The sequence below is a fragment of the Hirundo rustica genome, chromosome Z (assembly GCF_015227805.2).
Source record: "Hirundo rustica isolate bHirRus1 chromosome Z, bHirRus1.pri.v3, whole genome shotgun sequence".
NCBI lineage: Eukaryota > Metazoa > Chordata > Aves > Passeriformes > Hirundinidae > Hirundo > Hirundo rustica.
In genome coordinates this window covers 36800356-36821557 of record NC_053488.1, presented here as the reverse complement: position 1 = coordinate 36821557, position 21202 = coordinate 36800356, and the positions used below count along the sequence as shown (strand labels likewise).

The 21202-nt window shown below is 39.4% G+C and overlaps 1 protein-coding gene across 3 annotated transcripts in view; it reads right to left on the bottom strand.

Moving 5' to 3' along the window:
- Positions 1 to 21202, bottom strand: part of LOC120765249 (transducin-like enhancer protein 4) — a 104293-nt gene that overhangs the window by 42604 nt on the left and 40487 nt on the right. For 2 of the 3 annotated variants that reach the window (XM_040089893.2, XM_040089895.2), the window contains 2 exons: positions 6637 to 6841; positions 6217 to 6233 (listed from right to left, as the gene is read on the bottom strand). In XM_040089893.2, the coding sequence (XP_039945827.1) occupies positions 6217 to 6233; positions 6637 to 6841 (222 nt within the window). The remainder of the gene's footprint in view (positions 1 to 6216; positions 6234 to 6636; positions 6842 to 21202) is intronic. The other variant, XM_040089894.2, reaches the window with a different exon arrangement.

The window sequence follows — 21202 nt, the reverse complement described above, 5'->3', positions numbered from 1 at the left end:
AAAAAAAAAAAAAAAAAAAAAAAAAAAAATCACAGCACCAACAAAAATCAAAAATCTGTAAGTCAAAAACCTAGTCTTGCATCCCACTTTTGGCAAAAACTGATCCGTGTTATTTTCTCCCATTACACTGAAAAACATCTATGTAACTTCACCTGCAAATGGGTTCTCCATTCCAACTCATCCACCTTGAGTAAACTAGTGTAAGACATTAATTCCAGCATCCAAAGCATGACTTTAATTGCATGCCTACAATGAGGAGAACTTGAAGAGATAGAATAAACAAATTCATTTCCTCCCTTTACTTCTTTTCCCCCAGCTATTATATTGTCAAAGCCTTTGCGCTGGAGACCTTTCCACCCACCTCCTCATTCCAGCAAACTTCCTCTTCCTACTCTATGATGTGAAATCATAATCCTGTGTTATCAACATCACAGTCTGTTGCCATGGAAATAATTAGACATGACTGCTCAGGTTAGAAATTACAGCCCATGTATGTATTTGCCTTCTGGGTAAAGAGAGCATCTGGAGAGAGAATTATTTGAGTTACCCTAAATCACCAAGTGGCAATATGAAAGTTTGACACACTATGGGAATTTGGCCAAATGTGATCACACCACTAAGAATCACTCTGCGGTAACGTGGAAAAAGATGTAAGATAATAGGATAGTGTGCCATTAATAGACAGAAGTGGGTACAAAGCTACTGGGCAAAAGAGGTGAAGCCATCAAAACTGACAGAAGCAGCTAATTCTTTGATACCAGAGCATATGCTGTTACTTTTATATGAGTACTCTACACTAAATTAAATTTCCTGAAAAAGACAAAAGTTGTGATACTGCATGAATGAAAGAAATTTAAAACTCAGTTGGAGTGGAGGGGAGAAAAAAGCACAGCAAGGAGATATACACCTGAGGTTTAGTTTCATGTTCCAGAAATCTTAAAAAACACACTGAATGACATACTACAAGTTTAGCCATGAAAAGGTTATTAAGAAAAAAAAGCAGTGCCAAAAAATCAGCTCCATAAGATAGACTGAGACAACAAACAGGACCTTGCTAATTAGTATTTGTTCTGCTTCAGCAGACAGTTACTGGACGAGACTGTAACAAACAAGCATGTCTCACCCAATCACATCATTAATTCACTCACGTTCACCACCTGAGGACCAGCTATGCCCCACAGATATTTATTCATCTGTTTCACAAACAAACAATTACAACACATTTTCTGGAATTAGGGCACCTGTTACATTCAGCACAGCTTACACGCCCAGAGGCAGATATCAATTAATACTGAAAAAATTACTGTATCACAAGCCAACAGAAGTTACTCATTATTATTTGGTAATGCTACTCCCAAAACACCCATGAACATCAAAAACACAACTCTTGCAGAGCACTGTAGTTCAAATCCACTCTGTTTAAAACCACTGCCTCATCATAACCAAAAGCAAAACACGTGCAATACTTCATTCCTGAATGGCAAAAGGGACAAGCAGAATCCACTACACGAGTCTGAAATGTCTGGATTTTAACAAGCCTGTGAAGTGCTTTTTAGCTGAATGGTGATTAATTGGCCAAATAACAAAATTATCAGGAAACAAACTCCACAAATTTCTTTAAGTTTGTAACATGATAACCACATTTTTTTGGCTTGTTTAATACACACTGAACGCAGAGACTTTTGGCAGGACACCCATGCCTCTAGATGAAGTCCCATTTAAAAGGAACCCAACAATTAGGACAAATACGTAACAGTAGCTTATGTGGTATTCCTCTATCAGAACTATGTCAGCAACATAATTACGTCTGTTAATATCCAGAAGTCTTATATGTTGGGGCATTTTTATTTTAAAGCCTCTTGTACTCTCTAGAAGTGTATTCACACAACTCCTCCAATCATCAGGTTACTTACAGATTCAGGAGTAAGCAGCCTACTCTTACAAATAAATGAAAAGAGGTCTAAACACTTAATAGTGGCTAACAGCTTGAGAAGCACTGGAGCACCTGCTACCACAAATGTAAATGGAAAGTGGGAATCACATTCATCCACTTTCCCTTTATCGCCCACATGTGTAATTATTAGCTTTCAGATAGACTAAGGCAAAAGTAATTTTATTTCTAAATTCACCTCAATTTGCCCTGACAGACTTCTCCCAATTCACCAGCATGTTGGCCAGAAATCCACCCTAAAGCTGAATTTGATGCATTATTTCAGATTTTTTTCTTCTAATTTTTTTTTTTTTTTTTCCCCCCAGAGGAATCTCAAACTAGCTGTTTTATTCCCGCCACAAGACTCTAAGTTTCAATTACTGGCACTTGTTGCTGTTGAAACAGATCAAAATGAAAAAAGGTTTCATCACCTTGGCAAATCTTACTATAGGCATAGTCTCTGCCCCAAATAATTTAAAAATCAGATGAAGAAAAAAACCTCCAACAACCAACAAACAACCCAAAGACAGGTAATGCATAACAGCACAAAAAGAACAAGAGATCTACATTAGAATTGATAAAAAGTTACACATGTTGGATCCTGTGTGTGAATTCACATGTTTCAGAAGACTCTGAGGGTCCTGAACAATCTGTTCAGGGTCATCCAGGCTACCTCTGGCAGGCCCACAAACCAGCCAGCATCTGGGAGTGTCTTCATTCCATCTGCTGCACTGAGACTTATGGGAAGAGAGTGCTAGCACTACACTGATTTCTGTCAGATGGAGCTTTTTAACACAAGATGTTTCCATAGCTTCTCCAAAGGGAATGTATTAGAAAAGGAACTTTTGCCATGTTTGTCCCAGAGAACATACCACGGCTGGAAACACATGCCTCCTGCACCAAGAGTTCTCACAGGTGGTGGAAAAAAACTTATGCAGTGTAATCAGCAAGGAAGAATCCACTTAAAATAATAATCCTTTTTCTTTTATTTTCCTCTTTTAAAAAAAGAAGTTTTACGGCTTTGAAAAGGAGACACACCAAGTCCTCTGTGAAAAGCTGTTCAGCTAACTGCACAACTGTTTGTCTTTCTGTCTAAACACATTATATTCCCTCAGAGCCCTTAAGCCACGGCTGTGCTCTGAGCACAGCCCTGGCGCATGCCACCCTTCCCTTCCTTTTGTCCGCTCCACAGCCTTGCCACTGCACAAAGAGCATTCCCATGACCCAGTTTACTGCGTTTAGAATTTTCCCACACTTCAAATTTTGCAAAGAATTTGGAAGACTGGATCCAAGAAGAAATCAAAGAGCTCCCAAAGCTGCCCTTCTCCACAGAGCTTGCTGTGTCAGTGCTGATCTATTATTTAGGAACAGCTCCTGGACAATCTCATGTTGCCTGAAGGTGACTACTCAATTTCAGCAGTGATCTGCTCATTCCAGGGAGGTGCTGGGGAGGATCGGGTGTAACGTCATGTTTGGTAGAGTGATGCAAACTGCCTTTTCCCTGGCCTGAACAAAGACTAGAGTCAGGACCAGCACAGCTAGAGACAGCGAGTTTCAGAATGAAACTACCCAGCAAATCCAAAGCGCTGTAAGTAGTGGCAAGAAATGGGTCATTTCAGCCAAATTTCTTTCTCTGTAAAAATGGGTACTCTACCTTTGTTATCTGAATTGCACACTTAAGCGTAAATTTACACTTCATGAGCTATTTTAAAATCCACCCTGCTTAATAATCTATATCAGCAAGAAAACACTTTAAATGTCTCTCACAATTAAACCCAGGCACAACCTTATATAAATCAAAATTTTGCTACCATATCAAAACGTTACACTGGGGCTGTATAACATTGCCCATATCCTCATTACATGCTACACTAATTACTACCAGCAGATTCAGAATTTTCTGCACATTAGAGGCTTTTAGAGGAGCTATAAAAAATTTCAGGCATCATTAATTTAAATTTGTATTGAAATTTCCTTTTGACAGATGGCCAAAAATTACTTACTGTTTAGAGTACCAGAGCCTGCCTGTTTGCACATTGGAAGAGGAAAGAGAAAAATTAAAAGGAAGAAGGAAATTTATGCCACGTTCATTACCTGTTAAATGTTAAGGAGCATTAACCTGCATGAATAAATTATTTCATACAAGCACACAGACTCCAGCTGGTTCTGGCTGACAAAAACTGTCTGAAGTCTCACAGCAGACAATCATAAAAAGCCTCTCTTAACCAGGAACTACTTAAGGGAGGAGGGATCAATTGAACAAGCGACTAACTGCTACTGTGGGCATCACTGAAAACATTTACGGAAATCAGCAAACTATTTCACCTTGCAAAGCTGCTAGTAAGCCCCGTAATGCTGACACACAAGCCAATTCACAACCCAAGCACCGTGCAAGACAAACATCTACTTATCATTCCAAAGCAAACTGCACAAAGTAGATGCCCTTCTTTCCTTCTGGAAGGTATATGAGTAACAGCACTTCTGAATCAATCCTGGACAAAGTATCAGCCTTTTCAGTACAAATGCTCCCCTAAAAACCCATGCCAGTGTTAACACCCCAGCACCTCACAACCATTACAGATACATAATGAGCATATATTGCTTAGAAACAGTGAAGGGCATATAATAGCAGTTCTCCTCAGTTGCTCTCTTGAAGGAAATCATCATGGTTCCAACCGTATAGGTATGAAAACTCTCTCAAGAAACCACATGGGTTTGTGCTCTCACAGTTAGGTATCTGCCCCGCTTGCATTTGTTAGTTTGAGTGCAGGAAAAAGGAAAATGGACTAAACTTATCTGTTCACAGTGAAGAATAGGTGTTCTAGGGAAATCGTCATTAATGCGTGCTCCCGCCTCATCACGTAAAGCTGTAATAGCAGTTTCCAGCCCTCATGACAAAGAGGCTGAAGTGAAATCCAACACGTTGCTGTCTTATGCCAGCAGACAGACAGCTTCAGGGCCTTTGCTGCTCAAGGTGAAAACTGACAGTTCCTGTCAGCTCCTGGTTATTATGCAAAGCCATGTGTGTAACAGCAAAACTGACAACTATTGGCTCAGTTGCGCTTGGCTGGGACATGTCAGGAGTGCCAGTGTCAGAATGGGTGTGCTGGGATAGGCTGTGGGACACGTTCCCACCTGTAGTCACCAAAGAACCAAGGTGTCAGCCCTGGACGGAAAGGTCTCTGGTGGACACAAAGCCTGTGCCCAGAACCATGCTTCTCCCAACACCAGCAAGAGCACACTAGTAGTATCTGCCTGACAAGTTCCTGCTAATCTTGTCTAATGCACACCAGACTCACGCTGTGAACATCTCTTCCATTACTTCCCCAACCCCAAGAATGTATTGTATCTTCATAAAGAAGCACCACTAGAAACTTGACAAACTGTTTCTAAGTGCTCAGTAAGGTTGGTAAAGGTTTTGCCATTTCTAAGGTAAGTGTATCCTTCTTTTCACACTTAGCAGCACCTAAAAAGGCTGGATCTTGCGTTTCTGAAAACCATGAAAACTAGGAGAGCAGACACACCAAGGGTGAGGACAGGACTAACACACATCTCTCCATCTGCAGCATAAAAACCCCAGGAGTCCCTAGGAGACTCTGGTGGCTATCAGTATGGAAAAGCATCATGTGTCATTGAATCATACTTGTATCTATTACTGAATGCTCTAAAATTATACAGGTTGCAAGGTTTGTTATTACATCTACTTATGAACACCACCTTACACAGGATACAGGTATGCTGCAGAGTCACTCCGAACCTGAAAATTATTTTTTTGAAAAGGAAGGCAGAATCCTCAGTGCAAGCTTCAGTACCACATTCATCAGGGTAGAGGGAAGGGCAGCTCACTCCTCTCCACCTACAGCACAGCAGGCAGCATCCTACATCTTCCCCTGTGAGCAACAGAGCACTCCTTCCTCAACTTCATTATTAGGAAATATAAAAATTACAATTTACAGCCTCCAAATTACTTAAAACTACTGGCTTATCCTTTCTGTCTCAAAAGCTTGGAGAGAGACCCTGGGCAGAACTTTCTTTCAATCCAAACACAACCTCAATGCTGTTCCAGTAAACTCACTGGCTGGCACGTTGCCGGCAATCCTAGCTGCCCCACTACCAGCCATTGCCTAAATGTGACACAGATTATGCAGGGTGCTGCCAACCAACAGAAGCATCACAATCTAGTTACGTTTTGTGACTTTTTCCACCACTCTATGCCACACTTCAGATAAATAAAGTCTTCACAGCTCTATTGAGTTACCCTTTATACCTAAGAAATGGAATCTTACCTTGATGGAGTCTCTGTCTGCATGCAGAGCAGCCCACATGCATAAGGATGGGGAAATATGGTGGCAGGGGATGGGCATGTGGAGGAAGAGAGAAAGAGAAAAGTACTAGTTAGTTTACATAAAATTATACATTTATCATATTCCAAAGAAAGAATCCTAATGTCTTAAATAATAAATTGCACAGACGTTAACTTTTCTGTACAGTTAATTATTAATGCTGTACAGCCAGATTTATAAAACTGGATTTCTAGTATTTGAACACAATTTCTGGCTACCACTAGATAATAAACACTAAAGTAATTAGCTAGGAACTCTTCTGAAAACTCCTCCCCCTTCCTGCCCCCTTGCTTACTTCAAACTGGAGAATTTAAAAAAGAAAAGAAGGAAAATTAAGCCACGCACTCCTCTGGCAGCACCTACCTCTTTGGTGATCATTATCATGGTGCTTCTTCTCATCTTTAATTGGGAGGTGGGACTGCCCCCCCAGTGCACTGGAGAGTGCCAGCAGACCAGCACTGCTGCCAATGGGTGGGATGGCTGGAGGCTGCAAGCCCGAGGGGTGAGGAGTGAGTGGCACGGGAAGACCATGTCCATGTGACAAGTGCTGGGCCTGGAGTTGTTGCTGCTGTGAAAATCAAAACACAGATATTGAATTTGTTCAGGGAGCTGGGGATTGTCTGTAGATTGATCACCTACATCAACCGTGACTGATTGGATCAATCAATGCATCTGATCATTCCAAGACTTAAATGCTCACAAACATCCTGGTGCCTTAAACATGTCCAGATAGCTGGACACAACATGTTTGGTAAAACTCAGACTGAACAGGAAAACAACGATGACAAATAAATAAATAAATAAATAAACAAACAAACAAATAAATAAATAAACAAGGAAAAGGCAAATGAAATGTTACCATTTTTTGTGATTTTTTTATTTCTTTGACAGAGGTATTATGCTTTTCTCTTTCTAGCAGAAACGCTCCATGTACACATCTAATCAAAACATATGTAACTGTAAAAGCAGTTATATAATGAAAAAAAAAAAGCTGAAAATTGAGAAAATTAGTGTTAAACAGTTTTCCCAGCGCTACTGCACAGCATGCAGTGAAAGTTAATTTGAAAAAGAAAACCTGAATTAACAATCCAGAAAAGGAACCTGGTTGCAGCCACCGTTTTAAGCCCTTTAAGTGTCCTCAGCGGTACTTGAGCAAATTACTAAAGAAAATCTAATGTAGCAAGGCTTGGGTCCTCCTGTAGGCTTGCTCAATAATGCTGAAATAATTGGGCACTCTGTGCACGTTTAGTGATGCTCGAATGAAAAGCTAGAGGCCTGCCCTTGTACTCTTCTCTAGCTGCTGACTCTTGTGTTGTGACAGGTTTATTTGAGTGGGACTGTGATGCATGCACCAGTAACTGCACTGACAAGAGTTTAAAGTCATTTTTACCAGTACACTGGCAACACATAGAGAAAGCCCTTGAGAGGTTCGAATTGGTGTGCTTGACCTCAACCAGGGCTGCATCAAGCTCTGTGCTGTATTAACCACTGTGGGGTGGATTCACTGTTGCTACTCATTGGAAACGCAGGGGAAAAAACCCTGACAAATCAACAACAAAAAAAACAAACAAGAGAAAAAGTTTAGTTAAATATATCCCAAAAGAGATCTGTTTAGGTCTAATGCTTACACACTAACCATCCAACTAAACTCTGTTCATAGAATAATCAGATTACCCCTGAAATTTTCTTCTCATTTTCAAGCAGCTATTGCTCAAGTAAGTTACATTCTAAAATCCTCTAGGACTGTTCACTTCCACCTGTGTATCTGTACACAGAACTTTAGAAGAAATAAAAACTTAACTTGCTTTGCATAAAACCATTCAATTTTAAACTTCTAAGACTTAAGACTTTATTTACATAAGGGTGAACTGAAAGTAAAAGGCTGCAGGTCACAGAACACTAGACAACCCTTGCAGCACACTGCACACATACCTCCCTTGACACCCGAGGCTAAAAGTACAGATCCTTCTCTTCTGCTTGGAAATAAACTTCATGCAGTGGAATCAGACTGGCAGTGGCACGCACACATCATCTAATCCAGATCAGTGCCAGAGAAAGGAGGACAATGATCTAGAAGGAAGTTATGGGGGAACAAAAGTACAAAAGAGGGCAGGGGCCAGACACAAAAATCAAAACCAACCAACCAAAAACCCAGAAAGAACATTATTCCAAGTGGAAGAAGGAAAGGCTAAATCCTTTTCCTGCTTGCGAACCCATGTCATTCCAGCAGGTGTTCCTTCTTGCAGAACGCATCAAACCCATTTTGCTTGCTTTATGCTCTTATGGCAGTATGCTTCATTCTTCAGAATATTAAATTAACTACAATGAAACAAAGCAAGAGAAAATAGTGTATTGTTTAGCTTCAGGGTTTGATTACAACAATCTGGCATACCTGACTTGAGGAGGCAGGAGAAGAATGAGCTAACGAAAAGGGATGAACAAAATAATCTGTGCTCTGCTATCTAGTTTTGAACAAGGAATTTCCTATTCCTATTTGAGAATGTGTGATAAACCACGGCATGAAGATCTCTGTCTGAATCTGCCAGTGGCTTAAAACAAAGACATTGAGAAGAGCTGAAAATATCAAGAGTGAGCTTTCCTCTTGTTAACTGTAACACTGACAACCAAAGAGGAACACTCATTACACACTACCGTACATTCCATATAGATCTGACTACTGACCTACCCAATTTGCATTATATGACCTCCCCTATTGATATAGGATGGTTTCCAAAGAGCTAGAAGAAAACTGCATTGTGAATGTAATACCCCTTTTTACTGCTCTTTGTTGGGAATCTCTGCACAGCTCAGCAAGACATTACAGACTGACGCTTGGATGTACTGAACAACATTAATGACTCTCAGACATAACATGGTCTTTAAGAGTAGTAGCCTAGCAGCTTGAGATCACCCAGAACAGCTGGGCTGCCCCAGTCCCTCCTGGCCAAGAATCCATGTGTTTTCACTGCAAGTTGAGTTGCAGAGAGCTCTGAAAGTAACTGCAGAGAGTGGGGAGTTAAGAAACCAAAACCAGAGCCCTCCTGCCATAGAGAACTTTTCTGAAGAGAACAAGCTCTTCTATTAAAAGTAATGGGAACCTGAAATACAGTAAGAACATGGCCTCAGAAGAAACAAAGTGTCACTCACTGATACACCAGAATTTCAGTGTCATTAAGTCACCTTGTAACAGCAGAAAGAAAATGCTTTGGTATGAAAACTGGACTGCTAAATAAAGCTAACACCCAGAAGTCCAGCATAGCTTCACATGCCTGTGCCACTCAAGGATAATAATATTGTTGCATGCTGTTAGATGGAGTGGGAGTAAAATTTCAGCAACAGAAGGAGGATTGTGGACAAGGACTGCATTGGTATGGGAAAGACTATGACCTCCCTCCAATACAAGGAGCAACACTGAACATCAAAAATGAGGCACTGGTCCAAAACCAGAAAGGAAGTAAATTCAAGTGAAACACTGAGTATACTTTTGCTCTCAAAATGCAGAAGCAGAAAAGGAAATAAAAGAATATAATCACATAATTAATGCTGTTTGCTAATAGGCTTAGTCAAGAAGGTAAAGACAAAGTGACATCTCTGACTGCCATTTCCAAACTTTTCAAAACTGTTACTGTATTCAAATACCCACGCAATGGCAACTTGACTTTGTCCATCGCTTATGGGTATCACTGGTGAGCATCAGGTTGGCCTACATGCAGCTATTTCTTTAAATGCAAAGTTATATTGAAATGGGCAAATCCTTAGCCCACTGGGCATCAGAGTAGTGTTACAAAGTGGTAAAAAAAAAAAAAAATCTCCTCTAGTCATGAAAATGCCAAAGTTATGGAGGAGTAAGACAACTGATAGTTACTCTCCACACAAAGAAATATTTCAGTATGGAAGAAAGTTCACACTTGTTTCTGCCTGCAGCATAAATTTAGATCAAAATCTGACACAATGTAAAAACTTGCAAGGAAAGCCTGAAAATGAGCCAACTGAGCAACCACAATTTTTTTTTTTTTTTTTTTTTTAAGTTGCTGTAATGCCTTCTCTTGCCTTTCTCCATCTTCCCTCTGGTATCTTTGGTCATGTTATTTATGTACTCTTAGCATGTGTAGCATGTGGTTAACTTCAGACAATACCATCACAGTTGACTACAGTATGCATGAAGTCAAGCATACATCTTCAGCATTAATGCATAGTAGGTGAAAACTTGGAAAGGCAGACTTTATGATGCTCTAAATTTTCCAGAATTATTTGAAAATAAAAACAGCAACAGTTAAGCTACTGAGAAATACACCCTATGGAATTACAAAATAGATTGCAATGTTTTTAAGGAGCATTCAACACACACAAAATATAAAAGCACAGGGTAAACGCAGCAATCAAAAATAAGCCAAAAAAGAAGACTGCATTCTTTTTACTATAAGTTTAGGAAGGTGATAATTTAAATCAGCTGAGTAGTAAAAACCGAAGTAAAGCTTTCAAAACACATTAACACATGTCAAATAAAGATAACATCTGGCTGCTACTAATGGTATCTTCTTTTCTGTATATTATTCTAGGCCGTCTAGAGTAAGGAATAAAATAACTCCAAAGTCACATCTACACAAACAGGTAAAAAGGATTTCCTGAACGTTTTTATCTGAGTAACACTAATTTTTAGAGCCACCATTCTAAATGTTGATGCTTAGCTTAATTCTTTTCCTAACACATCTTAAGAGATCAACTTTTAAGTAAAATGTGATAACAAACCCACTAACAAATTAGCTTTGAATGCTCTCTTGTTATAGTCAGCACATTCAAAGCCTATTTTCCTGGAAGAGGTTCAAGTTTTTACTGGATACTTTCCAAGCAGCCCTGTGTTGCAGTAAACTACCATTTTCTTTCTTACAGACCATGAAAAGTCACAGCCATTACTCAAACAACCTGAACATACTACTCTAACCTGATGACATTTCTAATGTCAACAAACTAAGGTTTCAGAAAGATATTTTCTCTTTTATATTTTCACACACGTTCACTACTCATACCTGCAACACTGCTAGGAGAGGACCCAAAAAAATCTGAATCAAATAGCTTCACTATCTGTTTGAATGAGTTAAGCGATGCGGTTGGTTGCTCAGACTGAATCATTAGTAAGATAGCATACAAACAAAACAGAACCCAAGATGATGAGGAAACAAAGACATAAAAACAATGGCTCAAGAGTAAACAATATTAACGTCAGTGGTTTGAAAACCAGCAAAGGCAATTCTTTGGCACACACAGTTATGAGTGTATTTAAGATGTTATGAATTTTTATCTATCATGCCTGTTCACACCCTCGATGTGATCCACACTGTTTGCACTTCCTTTGTACTGTTCTCTCTCTGCTGGCAAATATTTAAAAAAAAAAAAAAAAGTTTTTCTGATGTTATGATACAAGACAGCAAAACAGCCTATAAAGAGAGTCGTAAAGCCGTTCCTCCAGTGAAATGGTTCTGGAGCTATATGGATATATACCATATAATGTGTTTGCATAAAGAAACAGTGGTACTGATGTAGAGAAGAACAAACTACTACTCTTACTCTTTTAGGGGAGAGTGAGCATTTAGAACATTATTACAGTGCCCAGAGTAAAAGGAAAATATCTAGGTCGGAATCCTGCTATAGACCACCAAGATGAAGAGGCAGATGAAATATTTTATAAGCAGCTGGTAGAATTCTCGCAATCACAGGCCCTTCTTCACGTAAGGGATTTCAACCTACAAGATGCCTCCTGGAAATACAACACAACAGAAAGGAAACAGTCCAGGATGTTCCTGGAGGACAATTTCCTGACACAGTAGGGATGAGGGCCACAACAAAGGCTGGCGCCCCACTGGACCTGCTGTTTGTGAACAGACAAGGATTAGTGAGAGAGGTGGTGGTCAGAGGACATTTTGGCCCAGCCAGCATGGGTTTATGAAAGGCACATCCTCCACATTCTGTGGATGTTGTCTACATGGACTTTAGAAAATCTTTGGATATCTTTCATCATAGCATTCTCTCAGAGAAACTGGCTTCCCATGGTATGGATGAGTGCATTCTTTGCTGGGTATAAACTGATTGGATGACTCGGCCTGCAGTGTTGGTGAATAGAGTTACACCACCTGGCAGCCCAGGGCTCAGTTTTGAAGACAGCTCTGCTGAACATCTTTATTGACAGTCTGGACAAGGGGATTGAGTGTCCTCCCAGTCAGCTGGCAGATGACACCACATTGGTCAAGAGGGCGGGAAAGCTCTACTGAGGGTTCTTGACTGGAACAATGAGCCAAGGCTAACAGTATAAGGTTCAACAAGACCAAGTCACAACAGCCCCGTGTAGTGCTGCAGGCTAGAGGCAGAGTGGCTGAAGAGCTGACTGGTGGAAAACAACCTGGGAGTGCTGGTTGACAGCAGCTGAACAGAAGACAGCGTGTGCCCAGGTGGCCAGAAAGACCAATGGAATCCTGGCCTTCTTCAGCAATAAAGGACCAGGGAAGGGATTATTGCCCTTTACTTCCGCTGGTGAGGCCACACCTGGAGTGCTGTGTCCAGTTCTGGGCCCCTCAGTTCAGGAAAGACATTGAGGTGCTGGAGTGTGTCCACAGAAGGGCAAAAGACCAGGTGAAGGATCTGGAACACAAGTCCTGTGAGCAGTGGCTAAGGCAGCTGGGGCTGCTTGGACCAGAGAAAAGGAGGCTCAGGATACACTGTCCACAACAGCCTGAGTGGAGGTTCTCCTGCGGTGGAAGTCAGTCTCCTCTCCCAAGCAGCTAGCTATTGGATGAGAGGAAACAGCCGCAAGTTGTGCCAGAGGAGGTTTAGACTGGATATTGGAAAAAAACCTCTTCACTGAAAATACGGTCAAGCATTGGAACAGGCTGCCCAGGGAGGTGGTGGAACCACCATACCTGGAAGCACTGAGAAAAACTGGATGTGGCTCCTGGGAACATCAATTAATTGTGAACACAGTGGTGCTGGTCTAATGATTGGATTCAATGACCTTAGAAGTCTTTTCCAACTTAAAAAAAAAAATCTGGTCAGTCTTTAAAATGTATCAGCGGTTAGTGGAAACTCTAAATGCTCAGATGTAACTGATCTACTAGAAAATTTGGATGTGTCTATTCACAAAGGAGAATGAATACAGGCCTTAAAAATCTAGGAATAAGAATGAAAGGGGATGGAAAAGAAGAGAGAATAAGGAGCAGAGCAGTGATGATAATAATGATGATTATAATACTGGGGTTTTTTTTTCTTTTTTAGGAATCAAATGCCATGCTACTTGCTCTCTAAGATTCAGCAATTTCTGTCTTTGAGGATGCTGATTCCACAGACGGAAAGCAAGCTCTGCTGAGGAAACTATGGGGGAAAGGAAAAGAATCAATAGCTGTCATTAATCAGAAGAGGAGCATTTAGAGCTCCTACATAAATAACAAAAACCCATCAGAATCGTATCTCTACAAAGCTTCAAAGATCTTCTAAGTGATCAGGAACAAAAAGCCATCTCCCAAATCATATTGTGGGATGAAAGGCAATATATGTACAGCACATCTCCGTTCTTAATCATATATATGGGAACATCTGTCAGGATACATGTTTCACCATTTGTCCTCCTTTCCACTCCTATGACTATTTTTCACTCAGTGAAACAGCATAGACAAATTAATACAACCTACTAACAAATAAAACATTCATGTCCAAAAATTGGACAGAATCTCAAAAAGGGAAAAACCAAGTCCTCTACAAAAGGCTAAGTTCACCTTCCCACATAAGTTCTGTAGTTCCTCCTTCTGACTGCAGGACTTCACCTCCATTTCAAACTGGAGGTGGAGGGAGGAAGAATTAAACTCTTCAGAATCACTTTCTATTATCATTTAATAAAAGGCAGAAATTCCTACATAAATCACGCAACTTAAAACTCTCTTATTTCTTCTCCCCCATCAATTTCTGTCTAAGGCAGGGAAAATCCACATCTGCCAGAGAAGGCAGAAAGCACAAATTGTAAGCTAAAGGTCTTGCCATGAGGACTGCCAGCGGTGTGGTGTGTGCCTTGACATGCCAAACCTCTGCTTCAAAATCCTTTCACAGTTACCAGCGCAAAAAGCAACAATGGCAGCAAATGGGTGTTTTCTGCTATGCATAAACAGATGGCAAAATTAGTCTCTGGATAAGTAGGTGCACAGTGGTCCAGGTACCTTATTTACCAAATGCTCAACTTATGTGCTATTCATAGACACTGGGAAGAGATTTTTTTTCTCCTCTGGATTAGTAGTAAAAAGACAGCATCTCTGTTGGGACCTTGTAAATTCTGATTCTTTCCTTTAGAAAAGAGAGTAAGGTCTATGCTTTTCCCAACAGACTTCTAAATAATCTTCTAGGGTCACCACAATAAAAAAGTTTCTGAAACCCTAGGCTAAAAAGGGGAAAAGTTACCATCTGAGATGTATCAAAAATCAAACAATAAAAGATAGAGCTTAAGCAATGGCACTGGTCACAGAGAGATTCAAGTGGCTAAATCTATAAGCCAGAGCTTTTAAATGTGGCAACTATAATTCACTTCTAAGATTCCTCACAAGGTATGGCTTTAGAGCCATGTAATACCAGCATAAAATAGATGCATGTCATGCATCTCAGCGGTATGTTTCTCTAATGCATCTTATCAAGTCAACCCTTAACAAGTCATATTTCTACACAGCAGTTACTAAGAAGCAGAGGTTCCTTAACTCTAAGTGCTAACACCATGTTTCATCATGCTTACAGTACACAAGGACACACTGTGCTGGTTCTCAGCAAGTTGTCTTTCCTTGGGATAAAAACCTGGGTTGCACAGACTGATCCGTTCTTTCCAACCCATTCAGTGTCTTTAAAAACATCCATTTCTGGTGCAGCTGTGGTCCTGTGCAAAGGACTGCAATGTCTGCTCTTCTCAGAGGTGAGTAGTGTCTTCCCACAAATGTTAGGACACATGGATACCACTACCTCTCTCCAAGAAGATTTCACTGCGAGATGTGGTGTTCTGTCTCTTTCATGTAGTGACCATTAGCCAGGTAACGGAAATTTAAAGTGAATTCTTTTGCTTTAGTGCAAAGGCCAGTTACAGCAGCATTGATAAAGGAAGTTAGTGACAAAGATCAAATTTCCTGGATTTAAGCTGCAGTCCCAAGACTGTGGAAGGACCACTTGTTCTTTGTGCCTTAGCCTCTTTAAAAATAATTACAGGGAAAGCAGTACTCCCCTGTTCCACAAATATTCCTTGAGTTAGTTCATCAGTGTTTGTGTGTTTGTGATGCATTCATACAACCAAGGACATGATTGTGAAGAATTCACCAAGCAATAAGCAAGTAACTGTCTTGCTAATAAAAATCAAACATTCTGAAATCAGAAAATGTAAGATTTTAAGACCTCCTAAATTCTTTCTTCATAGATGGACTTAACATGTGGAAATACTCTACTTATGCAGTACTTTAGTGTCCATCCCAGTTAAGCACTAGAGCCCTTGCTCTGGTCCTACATTTAAGACTGAAGACATGAAAAGTATTATCCACCCACCTGAAGCAATGCAAACATTAAAGTGATCCACTGTATAATACAGCCCTGATCCTCTTTCATTGCTGTAGCCAGCAGCCTACAAAGTGCGGCTGGGAAGAAGGCAAATATATGACCTTGTTTAGAGGTGGTATCGGAGCTCTTGTAGTGTGAAACCATGATACAATAGCACCTGTCTTTAGGTCATACTGTACAGTAAGGGACAATGCATATAGCACTGTCATTGAGTACATAAACATTGCTGATTTTACAGTCAAGTAGTTTAGAAAATTCCTGTCTTCACAATACTTTAAAACCAAACAGATAGATTTTTTTCTTGGGTTTTTTTTTTTTTTTTTTTTTTTTTTTTTTTTTTTTTTTTTTACCAGAGAACTGGTATAAGACTCTAAGAAGGCAATACACAGCATATAACCAGGATGGAACACAGAACATCTGTATTTAGTTGGCAGCCGCTTCCACTTACTGGAGTACAGACCCTACTGGCAACAGTACTGTCTGCTTTCTACAGTGTGTGAAATGAAACCATACAAATGTAAGTCATAAATAAAATATTGCATATTTTCATGCTACAGAATATCACAAAAATTCTCCACAGGACTCTTCATATCTGCACTGATTAACCCTAATTTAAAAAACAAAGAAGACACAGTGGTCACATATCTTTGAGACCAGGGTCTGTAAAACCTTGAGAAACATGGAGGCCAAAATCAGCTCTTCTGTCTGATGATACTGAGTGTGCAAGCCACAACACTCATGTCATATGCATTTACTTAAGCATAATGAGCAAAGTCCTCTGGCACCAGCATATTGCCCTAATTGGTCAGCAGTTCACACTGCAATGCTACTGACTGCTCATATAGTGATAGACCAATATAAATTCAAGTAGCTACTACAGCTACTGAAAATAGGACAAAAAGCAGAAGACAGTGGCAGCCCACTCAAAGTGTTGCAACAGTATTTAAAATCCATCCTCAGAAATACAGAACCCGGAAATTATTTACATTCCAATTAATTCCCTCAAAAATCCTTAAAAATATTGTTTCCAATTTCTTTAAATGAAGACACTGCATACGGAAGAGATTTATTTAAACTAGGCCTCACCTTCAAGGCTCTCTCTGAGGCTGGCACTTGGGAATAAGGGAACAAGATGACAAATCCCTCCAAAACACCTCTTTGCAACCAAAAGTGAATAACTCCAAACCAAAAGTGCTCACCCAAAAGCCTTCTACAAATCCATTTCAGGCACTGGGCAGGATCCAAATATTTGCAGGACCATATCACCACTCAATAAAAAATCAGCAAACAAGAGTAATTAAATAGGGAGCAATGAATTTCAATATTTCTTCAGGGTATACAAGAAAACATGACTCAAAGCACATAGCTATTACGTCAGTCTCTGCCATCCCACTTTAACAACCTGCGTACAATATACAACAGACCAACAACTTGTTTAACAGAATTTAACCTTCAGCCACTGCTTAACACACACTGAATGAGCAATACTGAAGGGCTGGAGAAACAAGTGACTGTTGTCCCCATGCTACAACACACTTGTTCCAACTGGCCTCACCCACCCTCCCTGACATCACCATTTCTGAAAGAACACACTTGGGCAGGAAGAACTTCTCCATACAAACTGAGTGTACTTGTTCAAATAGAAAACCCTCACTCCTCCTCACAGCACCCGAACACAGATGAGCCAGAAACAAGCTACCATCTGAGAGGAGTACAGGAAACGCTTCTGCATGTTAAGCAGCATTTGGCATCTGCAAGCCTGGACAAGGCACCACGGCAATGATGGCAGGCACCAAGGCAAACTCTTCATTTCAAGATGTGTGTACTTATCTGCACTACAATGCTTTCAAAGGTTTCCATGCCTATTTTCTAAACAGCTGTTGTTCTCCACAGCTGTAAAACAATCACACTCTTGAAAGCACACAAAAATTATGGACCTTTTGAGATGGGTCAAACAAGAACCTTGGCCTCAAACACAGGGTAAAAATTGCGACAAACAGTGCATTTAAAAAGAAACATTTTAACCAGTAATTATATGTGACAAGACAGAAGGAGTCCTTTCATCCAGTAACTGCCATTTGCTTACTTTTTAAGAAGATAATAAATGTGGCATAAGAAAAAAAAATGCTTAAAAATTAAACCAAGACCATTCTTTTTTTCACTCAGATGCATAGAATGGTAAAGAGAAAGAATTATTTCAATCATTTCCTTAATAATACATGTAATATTTAAATAGATTTAATAGTGCTGCTCCAAACCAATGAATTATGAGTTTAAAACCTATTAAAATGTAATGTTTTTTCCCTTAGCTGAGGGGAGAGAGATTTAAATTCACTGAATTTTAATATTTCAGCTTGAGCTGCAGGAGGTAGAGAAAGTCCAAATGAACTATTCCATCAGCAGCATTCGAGCATGAACATTTTAATCAGTTTTACTTCCTTGGAGTTCTCCAACACAGTTTACGCTGTCATTCTGAAAGCACTTAACACAGAGGGTGTGAAAAACCACCAAGGCTTGTTATTGCCTTCACAATTGATGGCAAATAATTTTGCAGACTTCCTATCATTAAAATGTCACTGCTAAAAATTGAGGTTCAGCATTTCTTGTGCTAAACTGCATTTTCTTCGAACACCATCACATAACTGTTCTTAAGTTTTTCGTACATTATCTCTCTCCATGTGATAAGCAGGCACACAAGCCTTCATTTCTGCCTTACTGCAGTTGAAAAATTACTATTTTAAACAGATAAAATTCTTTAAAAGTTACAAGTTAATTCCCTGGTTCCCTTATTAAAATGTAACCACACTCTCACAGCATGTTCCAATTGTATAGTATAATGGATTAAAGAAAACAAACCCCAGCATTTTAAGAAACTTAGATGACTCAATTTATTAATACAGGAAATAAAAACATCATTCCTAATTAGATTATATTACTAATTTAAGGCTACCATTTGTGTGCTGCTCCAACAGTGCAATCTTGCAGAATCTAACCTAAAACCATGGCAGCATGACACATGACAAGATCAACTAAATATATCACATCGCTCATCCTGGAACACCCAGCCTGGAAGGTAGCTATGGATGTGCACTACAGACTGCCCTGAGCAAGAATGCTGCACCACACTGCCATGGCAAATACCAGAGGCAGACTCTGGATGCCTGCAGATTTACAGTCCTCCTGCATCATCCTTATGATATACCCACTTTTGGTTTAATTTTTCCCACCGCATCTCTCCAGAAGATGATAGATGATATTTAACTTGTTTGAGCCCATCAACAGTTTTAAACTGAACATGACCTGTGAAAGAAGCCATTATAACTCTGTTTCATTCCATTAAACATAACTAGTTTATTGTCAGGAGAACAGGCAGTCTCTCTGGGTTCCGGGCTCACTTCAGTATTTTGCATTTAAACTGCATGGATCAGTGATTTGGTTCATTTACCAATGCAGATAGAATAATATTGCAAAGTTAAAAGGTGCTTCATCAGATCCCATTAAATCAGAGCACATTCATATAAAAATATATACATGTGAAACACAAAGAGAGATATGATCTGTGCACCTTCAATTCTTTTCTTGTGCCACACTCCATTCTGGTAGCATGCAGTTTCAACTCTACACCAGAGTTGCTCTGCTTGAACCAAGTCAGTTTAGCATGAGTGGGTTGAACCAAATAGGATGCCGCAAAAACAATGAGAGACTTAAGCTACAATTTTATTTCAAAAACTCAAATACTGCTTCTGTTTTTGTCAATACATAATTCAATGGGTTAAACAAGCATTACACGTTTTAAAAAATACCACAAGGTTAAAAGAACACATGCCCTGTCAGACTTACTAAAGAGAAAAATAATGTAAGACAACATAATCAGATACATTAAAAAGCCATAATTTCCAATTATGTTCTTTATTGGTATTCAATTTACAAAGTATGACTAGCCTTTTCTAGCCCCATGTTACATTTTCAGACTTTAAATCTTTCTAAGTGTGGGTATAACACTCCTGGGGGATTCTTGCTACATAATCTTAAGTTTATTCGATAACTTGCATTCCTGTTTATTACATTTTAAAAAAAATAATCTCTAAAAGACTGCAAGAGATTACTTCTCTTTAAACCTAATGAGTACTCAATTTCAGTCTGTACTGCTCCTGATTTTCTAAAATTAAAGAGGAACACACAGTACTTCCTAAGTCAATATAAAACAGCTGAGTGAAAAAAGGCAAGAGCAAGGTAAAAATCAGGCTTGAGAGGGAGGCAAGGGCTGGCCAAGTTTAATGCACAAACCCAGTCTGATAGTTTAGAGAAGTTGGAGACAATAGAATTTCAGCTGACATGAAAAGCCAAACTCAGACAGGAAGAGAAAATAAATTTTACTTCTGTCTGGTGGGGAAAAAACCAACAGAATTACTGTCAGGCTCCCAGACAAGTGTCTCATCTGTTTATTTTTATTCTCTGTGGTTTATTGGTTCATTAAAGCAGGATAAATTTAAGTAACTAGTGCAATGGCCAGTATCTGTAATATCGCACACTTTATTTTACACTTGCTTCCTTTACTAGAAATCAAATTCCTTTTAGCAGTCTCTCCAATGCAAACAAAGGTGAATGGAAAAAACATGCACAGGTAGACTGTGAAGTGTATGCATGTGCTCATATACACAAAACCACATATGCACATATATAAACACACTAAAAATGCATATGCAGCACACACATATAAAAGCTTTAACAAAGAAGCCAACCTTTAGCTACTTACTTTATGCAAAGAATGTTAATAAAAGGCAGTATTTTTGGTTAACTAATGAAAACTAATTGGGAAATAATTCATTTCCCACTCTCCCCACTGGAGCGTAAAAGACATACAACAAATGTTATTCATGATTCTACACGATGCGCTCTGATTCACCCCCTTCTTCCTAGCGGGCACTTCAGCAGAAATAAGGGTTACTCTTTTCCATTTATAATTTCTAATTGACTACCAGTGCTTTCTTGTGGTCAGAAGTATACAAAATAGAGTTAGAAACAGCCTATTAAAAACAAGCTACAATCAGACTGCTGCTCTAAACTACTGTCAGCAATGATCAGAAAGTCCTGATTTCCTTGTTAAAAGGCAGAGCCATAATTGAAGCAATATCTTCGCTTCAGATTGATTATTCGGCGACCCTTATCCACATCTTCATTCAGCAATTTGAATTTTAATGAAAGTAAATGGAATAATTAGCATTTCAAAGTGTGTTTGATACACTGAATAAAAAAAGAAAAATACTTTTATGTATAATCTATACACAAAAGAAAAAGCATTTGGAGGATGCAGAAGATGCAAAGTACAGTTTTAGTGTCTTCATTAGAACAACTAAAACAACTGCTT